Source organism: Gossypium raimondii, chromosome 2 (assembly GCF_025698545.1).
Source record: "Gossypium raimondii isolate GPD5lz chromosome 2, ASM2569854v1, whole genome shotgun sequence".
In the NCBI taxonomy this organism is placed as follows: domain Eukaryota; kingdom Viridiplantae; phylum Streptophyta; class Magnoliopsida; order Malvales; family Malvaceae; genus Gossypium; species Gossypium raimondii.
The window spans coordinates 30,653,653-30,666,591 of NC_068566.1; the positions used below are offsets into that span (position 1 = coordinate 30,653,653).

Below are 12,939 nucleotides of genomic sequence, written 5' to 3' on the forward strand. Positions count from 1 at the left end.
TGCTATAAATAACACAAGGGCTCGATCTTAGAAAAAAATTTTTGCTATGCAACAAATTTGTTTTCTAAACCGAAATTTTCCAACAACCTCTATATATTACCAAGTTAAGACCTTTATCAAGATCAATAAGTATGAAGGCCATGGCAACTTTAGCTGGCACACCTCTTCCTTGAGCTCAACCTTTGCCTCGATCTCAATCATGTTGCATAGGTTCTTCAGCTTCATCGACGACTACACCTCTGCCACGAGGTCATGGATTTCTCCCTCCTCTGGATTGGCTCCCTATGGTAGGTTAGCTTCGCATTTCCATGTTCCTCCTCGAATGATATGGAATTAAATGTTTAATTCAATTTATAGGAGCCTGTTTGGACAAATACAACGTTTAGGTATCCAGGATAAAAGGGGCAACTATAGTGAAATGATTGGAAATTCAAATTTCAAAAAAGCTTAAATATGTAGGATAATTGTATAGAATAGGATGATTGTTTTGGTTTTATGTGAAAAGCTAACAAATTGGATTCTTATTTATAGGTTTTAAAATTAGGGATTTGGTAAAAAAAATTTAAAAGAACCTTCATGAGTGGCAAGGTCAATTTAAATTTTCATTTATTTTTGTTAGATTAATATGTACATTTTTAAAAATTTTACATAGAACTCTACATTCATTGATGCCGAGTTCCGTTTAAATTAATTGTTAATGTTTTAAAAGAGAACTCGACACATATTAGTGTCGAAGTGTAGTAATCATTCCAAAATAATTACCTTGATTCCGATGGGGGTACGAAAAACTTGGCAGCCCAGTAAACATCACTAAACTCAGTCTCGAGGTATCCTTCAAAAACATATTCTAAGAAGTAATTTTCACAAAAAAAAATTAATAAAGAGATAATGTAATTTTCAACTCTTGATCTTGACAATTAAATCCTCTTTGGTACATGTATTATTTTGGCTACTCTAATACATTAAGTTAACAACTTTTATTATTTGATTCTTTAAAATTAAATTCTATAAATGCATTGATGTGACACTGTAAAATTGTGTTATATTATTATCTAAAATTTAAAATATTTAGATTTATTTTAGATTTCTATTTTTTTTTCAAAATTTAATAAGTAATATATATTTCAATATATGACAAACCAGACAAATTTGGTAATCATATTCAGCATTGTAGCACCTACCAATGTTAAACAGTAACATATTTGTCAGCTGCCGTATTGGGTTCCAAAATTGGATAAAAAATGTTAAAGAAAGGATTCGTATTTTCGAAGTCTTTGACCATTATCATAAGAACTGCCATATAAAGGGGACCATTAGACACGTGGAGAATGTGATAAAATAAAAAAGGACCATTTTTTTTCCAAAAAGTAAAAAAAAAAAAAAAAAGCGGTTTTCAATGTGAGACAGCACTATGCCATGGCTTGTGATGTGTGACTTTGCCACCTACCAGTTCCACCATATCTTATCTTATCTTCATTTTGTTTTTATACTTTGAGATAGATTTTTTTAAAAGAAGAAAGTGGAAATTCTGAAATTCCCTATTTGAATTTGAAAGTTTCTATCATGCTGATTTAAATTTCCATACTTCTTTCATTATGTCTTTGATATTTTCCAGTTGGTTTAATCTTGCACTCAATTCTTGTACTAATTTTAAATTAAAATTTTAAATCCTTTTTTATTTATTTAATATTTTAACCATCTTTCTTTAATTTAAGAAAAGTTACTTAACAATTTATAAATTGAATTGTAGTCCTAAAATATGGGGAGTGGGCATATTATACCTTTTCACTTACATGGTGAGTTGTAAAAAAAACGATAATTTTGATAATAACTAGCTTGTAATATTATATTTGTAGGATGTAACATTTTATCAATTTTAAATATTTTATTTTTAATTCTAGTAATTAATGCAAAATAATATGCCTATGTTATGTGTAGGCTTTTTTTATTTTTTAAATTAATTTGATTTTGTTTGATTTTTCATGTGTTGTATTTTGTATCGATTGAATTTTATATTATAATTGGTTGAATATATATTGTATTTGTAATCTGTTAATTTTTAAAAATTATTATTGTTAGTAATTTTTAATTAAAAGAGAGAGTCAAATATGATAATCGACCTTAATACTTAACTTTTTTCAGATTTTTAATTAAAATGTGTCACATGTCATAAAATGATTAGTTAAAAAAATTTTAAGGTGTAAATTTTTAGAGTAATTTAGATAATATGTATAATTCGATATCACTTATGACAAAAAAAAAATAATGAAGTATTCTTTAAAGCAAGAGAATGATGATATTGGTTAGAGGATTTCCCAAACATTTGACTCATAGGCATAGTGCTTTGGTTAGTGGGATTTTATGTTAGAACATTTTCAAATATTTATAGTAGTCCAAAAACTATAAATGAATGGGTGTAATTAATTAAAGATAACTCTTTTGATCATTGATCAAAAGTTATATAGTTTGATTTTTGAAAAGAATTATAACTATTCAAACAATATTACTTGAATAGTTATAAAAGTGAATGAATAATAATAATAATAATAATAATTATTATTATTATTATTTATTCATAAAGACACCTATTGAAAGATGTCTCTATGAAGAGACGTGAAAATTCTATAAATAGGAATAAGATTTCATTTGGAAATCACACCAATAAGTTCTATAAGTTCTTTCTATCCTTCATCATTTTCTCATATTATTATATTGTTCTATAAAGATTTATTGTAGAAATTCTTTGTAAAAATTGAATTTCTTATTATATATTGCTTAGTGCTTAGTAGACTATTCTTGTCAGTGCAAAACACAAATAGTCATTGGCTTCATTGTATCATCAAGGTTAATATGCTTGAAACTTGTTTGCACACCAAAGATAGGTGGGGGCGAATATAACCTTAAAGATAGTGGCTTGATACATGCCTTGGAGCCTTGTCCTATTTCTTCTTTTCCTGTTTGAGTTCCGTTCGTGTGTTCAAGATTTTTCTCATCGGAGATTTGTTCTAACAATTTTAAGGTTATATTTTATGATGACTACCACAACACATGAAAGTGAAACACTAAGGGAGTTGGCTTCCAACTTTGTCAAACTTGATCGGTTTGATTGTGGAAATTTCTGATGATGGCAGAAAAAAATGCACTTCTTATTATCAACTTTGAAAGTTGTCTATGTTTTAGATAATCTAAGACCTGGAGAGAATGAAAATGAATCTATTGCTGCAACCCGAGAAAGGAAAAAATGGGACAATGCTGATTATATGTGCATGGGCGACATATTGAATAGTTTATCTAATGGTTTGTTAGGCACCTACGAAAATGAGGTCACCGCTAAAGAATTATGGGACAAATTGGAGTCAAGATACATGGCCGAAGATGCTACAAGTAAGAAATTTCTTGTCATTTGTTTCAATAATTATCAAATGGTTTAAGGTAGTTTTGTTACGGAACAATTCTATGATATTGAAAAGATGCTGAATCAATTTAAGCAATATGATATGAAAATAGATGAAATGATTTTTGTATCCTTCATAATAGACAAATTTCCTCCATCTTGAAAGACTTTAAAAGAAGTCTAAAACATAAGATAGATGAAATATCTTTTGAGGCTTTGGCAAATCATCTTCATATCGAAGAAGAATATCGAAAGCAAGATCAGAACCTAAATTCTGAAAATGCCAAAGTGCATATTACGGAGGAAGTACAGACTACTAAACCATTCAAGAAAAAGTTCAAACAGACTAATAGAGCACCTAAGTTTAAAAAGAAACAAAATGGCTCATGCTATCATTGTGGTAAGCCGGGACATTTCAAGAATGAATGTTGATTTTTAAAGAAGAAATCTTCAAAGGCTGATAATAACGAAAAGTTCGTTGCAATGATATCTGAAATTAATATGGCACAAGATGATAATGCATGATGGATTGATATCGAACCAACCAAACATGTGTACAAAGACAAAAGCATTTCACAAAGTTCACACAATGTGAAAATGACAATGTCTTGTATATGAGAAATTCTTCCACCGCAACAATCAAAGGCAAATGATTTGTTGAACTACAATTCACTTCTAGAAAGGTTTTAACCTTGAATGATGTACTTTATGTACTAGAAGTTAAGAAGAATTTAGTGTCTAAAAGTCTATTGAATAAGTTTGGTTTCAAACTTGTTTTTGAGGCAGATAAGTTTATTTTGTCTAAGGGAGGAATTTTTGTAGGAAATGATATATGAATGAGAGCATGTTCAAACTCAATATTATTAATAAGAACGAAATATTATTTCTACTTATATGGTTGAATCTTATTATTTATGGCATTATATATTAGGTCATTTGAACTATAGAAAATTGAATGACATGTATAAGTTAGATTTAATTCCTATTTCTAATAATAATATTAAAAATACAATACATGTATGTTGACTAAAATTACAAAAACCCTTTCCTAAGATTAAAAGAAAGAAAAATTGCTTGATTTGATACACAGTGATTTATGTGATATGCATAATACTCCTACATTAGGTGGAAAGAAATATTTTGTTACTTTTATTGATTATTGTTCTAAATATTGCTATGTATATTTATTGCATTCAAAAGATGAAGCACTTGATAAATTTAAAGTTTATAAATCTAAAGTTGAACTTCAGTGTGAATCATTTATCAAGTGCTTAAGATCAGATAAAGGTGGAGAATGCTATAATCCAAGTTATTTTGAATCCACTAGAATTATCCATCAAGTTTTAGCCCCTTACACACCACAACAAAACGATGTAGCTGAAAGGAAAAATAGAGTCTTGATTGAAATGGTAAATTCAATGTTATCATATTCAGGTCTTGGACAAGGTTTTTGGGGAGAAGTTGTTCTAATAGCTTGTCATATATTGAAAAGAGTTCCTAATAAGGAAACTAAAATAACCCCCTATAACAATGGAAGAAAAGGAAACCAAACCTTAACTATTTGAAAGTTTGGGGATGTACAGCTATTGTCAAAGTTCCAACACCTAAACGTAAAAAGTTAGGTGAAAGAGGAATTGAATACATATTTATAGGATATGCACATAATAGCAAGACATATAGGTTCATTGTAATTGAACCAAATAATTCAATTTCAATTAATACTGTTATTGAATTAAGAGATGCTATTTTTGATGAAAATAGATTTAATTATATTTCAAGACAATTATAGCCACAACAATTGATCCATTCTCAAATGAAAATGAGATTCCATTGGAACAAATTGATAATAATGATGAATCTTGTCAAGAATTAAGAAGAAGTAAGAGGATTAAAAGGTCAAATATTTTGGATCGATTTCATTATGTTTCACGTAGAAGGAAAATGTGAAAGTATATACAATAAGATACCTTATTGTTATAATATGAAATCTGATCCTATTACATTTGAAGGGGCAATGAAATCTCAAGACTTTACTTTTTGGAAAGAAGCAATAAATGATGAGATAGATTCAATAATGGGAAATCAAACTTGGATCTTAGTTGATCTTCCACCGTGTTCCAAACCAATAGGTTGTAAATGGATCTTCAAAAAGAAAATAAAGGTTGATGGAACTATTTAGAAATTTAAAACAAGGTTGGTAGCCAAAGGTTTTACACAAAAACAATGTATTGATTACTTTGATACCTATGCTCCAGTAGCAAGAATTGCTACAATTAGACTCTTAATATCACTTACCTCTATATATAATTTGGTTGTTCACCAAATGGATGTTAAAACTGCATTTTTAAATGGTGAATTGGAAGAGGAAGTGTACATGGAACAACCGGAAGGATTTGTTGTTCCAGAATAGGAGCATAATGTATGTAAGCTTGTTAAATCTTTATATGGACTTAAACAAGCACCAAAACAATGGCACCAAAAGTTTGACAATGTTGTTTTAACTAATGGCTATAAAATAAATTAATCTGATAAGTGCATATATAGCAAATTTGAAAATGGAAAAGGTGTCATAATTTGCTTATATGTAGATGACATGCTTATTTTTGGCACGAATTTGGAACAAATAGGAAACACAAAGAAATTATTGTCAAACAACTTTACTATGAAGGATATGGGTGTAGCAGATGTTATTCTTGGGATTAAAATAACCCGAGATGAAAGCACTATAGCTTTATCACAATCATATTACATTGAAAATGTGCTTAAAAAGTTTGATCTTTTCAACTGTATACTAGCATCTACACCCATGGATCCTCAAATAAAATTAGTATCTAATACTAGTAGGAAAATTGATCAATTGAAATATGTAAGTCTAATTGGTTGTCTTATGTACATAATGACTTGTACAAGACCAGGTATTGCATATGCTGGTGGGAAATTAAGTAGGTACACAAGTAATCCAAGTAGTTTGCATTGGCAAGCTTTGAATAGAGTACTTAGGTACTTTAAGAAAACTCTTAACTATGGATTGTGTTATAATGGATATCCTCTAGTTTTAAAAGGTTATTCGGATGCTAGTTGGATTACAAGTTTGGAAGATCATGCATATACTAGTGGATGGATCTTCATTCTTAGTGGAGGAACTATTTCTTGGGGTTCCAAGAAACAAACATGTATTACTGATTCCATCATGTCAGTAGAATTTATTGCATTAGCCGCTGCATCTAAAGAAGCAAAATGGTTAAGAAATTTTCTTTATGATGTACATTTATGGCCTAAGCCAATTTCATCTATTTCTATCTGTTATGATAATGAGGCTACTCTAGCAAAGGCATATAGCCAAGTATATAATGGAAAGTCTAGACACATTGGATTAAGACATAGCTATGTCCGACAATTAATCTTTGATGGAGTGATCACTATTAATATTGTGAGGTCAAATGAAAATTTGGCGGATCCTTTGACAAAAAGTCTTGCTAGAGATGCAGTAAAAAAGACCTCAAAAGGGATGGGACTCAAGCCCATTAATTAGAGTCATCCACTATGGAAACTCGACTTAATGCTTGGTATAATGTCAAGTTTTGAGTTCAATGAGACAAAGTACATCATTAGTATGTGACTGTTAGCACTATAAATAAACCCATCCTAAGATTAAAGTGCTAGGTACCCGTAATGATAAGGGAGTGATGAGTAATGTATTCTTAATGGACCCATAACATAAATATGTTAGAGTGTTATAGTTACGGGAACACTCTTGATGGGATCTACCTATGTGAGTGGAAGTGTGGCCGCTTCTAGGAGTACAAGAGCTTGACTTTGACAGCACTCATGAAAAAAAGGACACAGACACATGGCCAAAATAGTATCCCTAGATACTATGCATTGATCGATGTTGAAATCATTGTGTGAGATGTGTTCAGTTAATCAAATGGAATAGTTGGTTCAATGCTTAGTCTACCATTCAATTTCGATTAACTTTAACATATTTTCACTAAGTGAAGGTTCAATCATAAGACACGTTCATTTATGCAAATTGATTGCCAAGAATATCAAAATCTAAAATATTTTGAAAATGGGGGGAGATTGTTGGAACATTTTCAAATATTTATAGTATTCCAAAAACTATAAGTGAATGGGTGTAATTAATCAAAAGATAAATCTTTTGATCATTGGTCAAAAGTTATATCATTTGATTTTTGAAAAATATTTATAACTATTCAAACAATATTACTTGAACAGTTATAAAATTAAATGAATAATTATTATTATTTATTTATTCATAAAGACACCTATTGAAAGATGTCACTATGAAGAGACATGAAAATTCCTATAAATAGGAATGAGATTTCATTTGAAAATCACACCAACTAGTTATAAAAGTTTTTTATATCCTTCCTCGTTTTCTAATATTATTAGATTGTTCTATAAAGATTTACTACAAAAATTCTTTGTAGAAATTAAATTTATTGTTATATATTGCTCAGTGTTTAGTGGACTATTCTTGTCAATGAAAAACACAAATAATCATTGGCAAATAGTCATTGGCTTCATTGCATCCTCAAGGTTAATTTGCTTGAAACTCGTTTGCACATCGAAGATAGGTGGGGGCGAATATAACCTTAAAAATAGTGGCTTGATACACGCCTTGGAGCCTTATCCGATTTCTTCTTTTTCTGTTTGAGCTTCGTTCGTGTGTTAGAGATTTTCTTAATCATAGATTTGTACTAACATTTTCTAACTCATTTCGATATCATCGTGGTTGTTAAGTCAATATCGTTAAAAATTTAATATTTTAATAAACATTTATGTTAAAGAAATGATTTGACTAAATTAATAAAAATAAAAATATTAGAGGATAAATTTTATAAATATTACCGACTACAAAACAGAAAAGGAAAACAAATCTTTGTACCAAAAGCAAAAAAACAAAAAACAAAAAGGAAAACAAATCTTTGTGCCAAAATTGCCTTTTTATGTTTCAACTCTAAATTAGTATTCAGCTGTTTATTTATTTATTTATTTTAAATTTTAATATATGGTTCTGTTTGGAGTATAAAATTTGATAACTTTTTATTTATGACATTCACATTTAATAATGATATGAATTCCAAAACAAAAAACAATATAAGCCAATAGGAACAAACCCTAAAGGAAGAAGCTATAAAAGTAAAACAAAAAATTAACACTGTTCCTACAGCTACTCCAAATTCCGTCTTCAAAATTTATACCTATAAATACTTACTTAATTCAGAATTATTAAGAATTGCTCCTAGTTTTGAACCAAAAAAGAATTGTTCTTCTCTTTTCCTTTTGCTTCATTGCAATCTGGTGGAGCCACTGCCATTGTTAAAACTTTCACAACCTCAAAGATTACTCCAATCCAAGGTCTTATTTTATTCTCTTTCATTTTCTTACTTTTCAACTTTGTTTTTTTATAGCAGCGAATATCAGGAATCTGGGTTTTATCTTTTTCTCCCCACTTTTCCCAGATCCTGAAAGAAACCATTTTGATTGAAGGTAACTTTATTCGATTTCTCCAGAAAATAATGAATATAAAAACTGGTTTTCCCTTAGAAGTTCGAACACCAATATTAAAAACTGTATAAATTTTCTTTTCATGTTTACTCATTCTTTATGGTACGCAAAAAAAAATATATATATATATATAGAGAGAGAGAGAAATTTAAATTTTTTTTTCTATATTGCGTTAGGGATTTATTAGTTTCAGAAAAGGTTGCAGTAATTCAAAGCGGAAACGAAGAACGACTAAAGAAGGTAATTCTTTTTCTTTTATTTGATTATTCGATGGGTTTCTTTTGAAAATTCTTTATTTCCATGCTGTAAATGACTAAATCTTTTCGTTGAAATTGATTGTGAATGATTATGTTTGGAGTTTCTTTTCATCTTTATTTGATCATAGTATTTAAAACGGCTACAATATGGATATATATATATATATATATATTTACATGGATATATACAAGTATATTTATGGGTGTATTTATGCATGCATGTATATAAAACTATTTATTGTAGACTGCCTTGTGAAGTATTTTTTTTTCTTCTCTTTCAAATAAAATATGGGATGCTATTGTGATGTATGCTGCTGAGTTTGTTTTTGATTCTTCAGTAGAATTTTAGAATCTGAAGACTTGAATAATTCTTCTCTGCCCTCTTATTTTGTCCCCTTTTTTAATAAAAGAGTTTCAAGGCTTAACATATATGGCTGTCTTATAATTGAAAGATAAACACTAAGCAATATGCAGTCAGATAGAGTTTTAAAGGAACTCAAACATACACTCTAATGCCCTTTAAGTAATCTCCATTATCGAAAATCTTCTGCATTACGACATAAATCTCCCATCAATGGTGCCGTTTTGCCTAACACCTGCGTCTCTGCAGTTTTCCCTGCTGTCTTTAGTGTTTACAATGACCTGATACTGAAGATGGTATTTTTTTTTTCCATTTCTTTTTTCCTCCTTTGACACAACAAATTACTAGCTACGCTAGCAATTTTTGCCACTTTTCAATGAAGCGGGAAAATCATTTTGAAGCAATTGGGTATGAGAAGCATAAGAAAGGATTTAGTAATCTAAGGTTTCTATAGTAATGCATTTTGGTTAAATAAATGGTGAAATGAAACTTCTATTAGGCATCTACATATTGTGGTCAGGGTACCGTTTTGTCATATGGGGAAGAGTGGGAAAAGAGGGCGCTTAAGCATCATGTGCTTGATGAGAGATATGAAGAGTATCTGTGGAAGTGAATATAACGCAATATTTTGTTGACACAAGACTTAAGCTGTCTTAATTACTTTGATCATTCACCTCTTATTTTGCAATATCTTTCAAGTCATTGTGAATATAATAAATTATTCTCGTTGTGGTTGTTTATACTATTTTTCAGATGGAAGCGCAAAACTCTGAACAAGGACATATAATTGAAGTACATAGAGATGTCCCAGCAGTAGGGACAAGCCTGGGAAGAAATACGATTTGTGGAGGCGCACCATGTGGGTTTAATGATGCTCAAACCAGTTCTAAAGATGCTAAGGAACGTACAGCCTCTATGCGTAAACTTTTGATGGCAGTAGTGCTTTGTGTTGTCTTTATGAGCGTAGAAGTGGTTGGAGGCATTAAAGCCAACAGCCTTGCAATCCTAACTGATGCAGCTCATCTCTTGTCAGATGTTGCAGCATTTGCAATCTCCTTGTTCTCCCTTTGGGCATCAGGGTGGGAGGCAACTCCACGTCAATCTTATGGATTCTTCAGGATTGAAATTCTTGGTGCCCTTGTGTCCATCCAGATGATATGGCTTCTAGCTGGCATCCTTGTTTATGAAGCCATAGCTAGACTTATCCATGATACTGGTGAAGTTCAAGGCTTTCTCATGTTTGCAATTTCTGCATTTGGTCTAGTTGTTAATATTGCTATGGCTCTCCTGTTGGGTCACGACCATGGGCATCACCATGGCCATAATCATGGCCATGGTGGGAATGATCATGATCACCACGATCATAGTCATAGCCGTGACAGTGAACCACATAATCACGGATTAAGTATAACTTCTCACCATCACCACCACCACCATGATCATGGCTCAAATTCTAAACTAGATAATGACCATCATCATCATACACATGAAGCTGACCATCTAGAGCCTTTGCTTAAGAATAGTGAAAAAAAGTCAGAAAGTGAAGCACCTCAGAAGAAGGAACGGAACATCAATGTTCAAGGGGCTTATCTTCATGTCTTGGGGGATTCCATTCAGAGTATTGGAGTGATGATTGGTGGAGCAATTATTTGGTACAAGCCTGAGTGGAAAATAATTGATCTGATATGCACCCTTGTGTTCTCCATCATTGTGCTGGGAACAACCATCAGGATGCTACGAAACATTTTGGAAGTTCTTATGGAGAGCACACCCCAAGAAATCGATGCCACAAGGCTAGAGAAGGGTTTATGCGAGATGGATGAGGTTGTTGCCATACATGAACTGCACATTTGGGCTATAACTGTTGGTAAGGTGTTATTAGCTTGCCATGTATTAATTAAGCCTGAAGCTGATGCTGACATGGTATTGAACAAGGTTATAGATTACATCAAGAGAGATTACAATATCAGTCATGTGACTATTCAGATAGAACGCCAGTGTGAATCCATGGCGCAGTAAGTTTTGTAGTTTTACAGTTTTTCGCTTTTGGTATATTTTCAAGATTTCTTCATATTCCTCTATGTTGCTTGTGTTTGCATATCTCCCATCACCTAGCATGTTCATTATATCCATTCCCTTTTGTAGGTAGCCATGCCAAACGGATAGAATAGAAACTATCAGGAGTTATGAACTGTTAATTTTAATGGCGAGTGTTACCCTCAATTTTTTTTAAAAAAAATTCCGGTAGTTGAACTGAGAACCTAGTAAATGAAGTGTTTAATGACAAATTTATTCAATTCAAATTTGATACACCAAATATTTTTCAACATAAAAGGTTACAACTCCATGAAATCACTTGGTGACATCCACAGGGACCCCATTAGTAGAATTACCTATGATCCAATCCATTGAATACCTTTTTATATTGCTAAAAAGTAATTAATGATCAAAGTTGACAGCTACAATCACATAAAGGCTGAGAAAAAGAAAACTAAAGTTTATAGCAAAGGTGTTCACAAGCAAAATATCAGTTAGTTCACAAGAAAAAGTAATTGATTTTTTTAGTTAATTTATAATTAAATTTTAATTTTATGATATAAAATAAATATTTTATATTTAAGACAATAAAAATAACTTAAAAATGTTATATAAAAATTATTTTTGAAAAAACTATACAAAAGTTTTTTATTTTTATTTATTTGAAAAACAAATGTTCCAGAAATATTTATGAATATTTTTGAAAAGCTATCAAATAATATTTAAAAATTTAGCCCTACAACCGCTAACCTGATCTTATAAAAATTTATAAAAGTAGATAAAATTGAAAACATTCTATTTGTGCATTCTAATTTTTATCATTTATTTTTAAGATTTGATTTGATATATTATTAATTAAATGGATTAACTTATGAGTAATTATTTGGTGCATTGTTAGTGGAGTTTTAAACTCGTCAAAATTTTTATAAAGTATAGTAAAATATTAAAAATAAATATTTAAGAAAAGAGACACATATAAGAAAAAGTACATTTGTCATTATATCAAATACTCACCATTAATTTATTTCATCTTAAAATATTTAATATCATTTGCTTAAAAAGTATTTAATATTATTTGTTTGACTATTTTTGTGAATATTTTATTTTTAATGAATATTTTTGTTTACTTAAATTAATGTTGAATTTAAAATATTTTTATGTAAACATAGGTTAAATAATACATTATATGCTCAAGTGGCAGGTTAGGGTTTTCTTTATTTTTTCGTTTTGTTTTCTTCTGCCGACAGTAGCAGGTTTGGGGTTTTTGTCCCGATTTCTTCATCTACGATTAGATAGTTCAAATACAGGGATAGTCTGATTAAAGACTCAAAGAGAAAGATGATGGATATGGAAGA

At 30.3% G+C, this 12,939-nt stretch overlaps 1 protein-coding gene across 1 annotated transcript; it reads left to right on the forward strand.

The window, feature by feature from the left end:
- The first annotated feature begins 8,598 nt into the window (after positions 1-8,598).
- Positions 8,599-11,816, forward strand: LOC105788153 (metal tolerance protein 1). The gene is made up of 4 exons (XM_052627071.1): positions 8,599-8,779; positions 9,106-9,169; positions 10,301-11,562; positions 11,693-11,816. The coding sequence occupies exons 3-4, from the start codon at positions 10,301-10,303 to the stop codon at positions 11,694-11,696; spliced, it is 1,266 nt and encodes a 421-aa protein (XP_052483031.1). The 5' UTR covers positions 8,599-8,779; positions 9,106-9,169; the 3' UTR covers positions 11,697-11,816.
- The last annotated feature ends 1,123 nt before the right edge of the window (positions 11,817-12,939 follow it).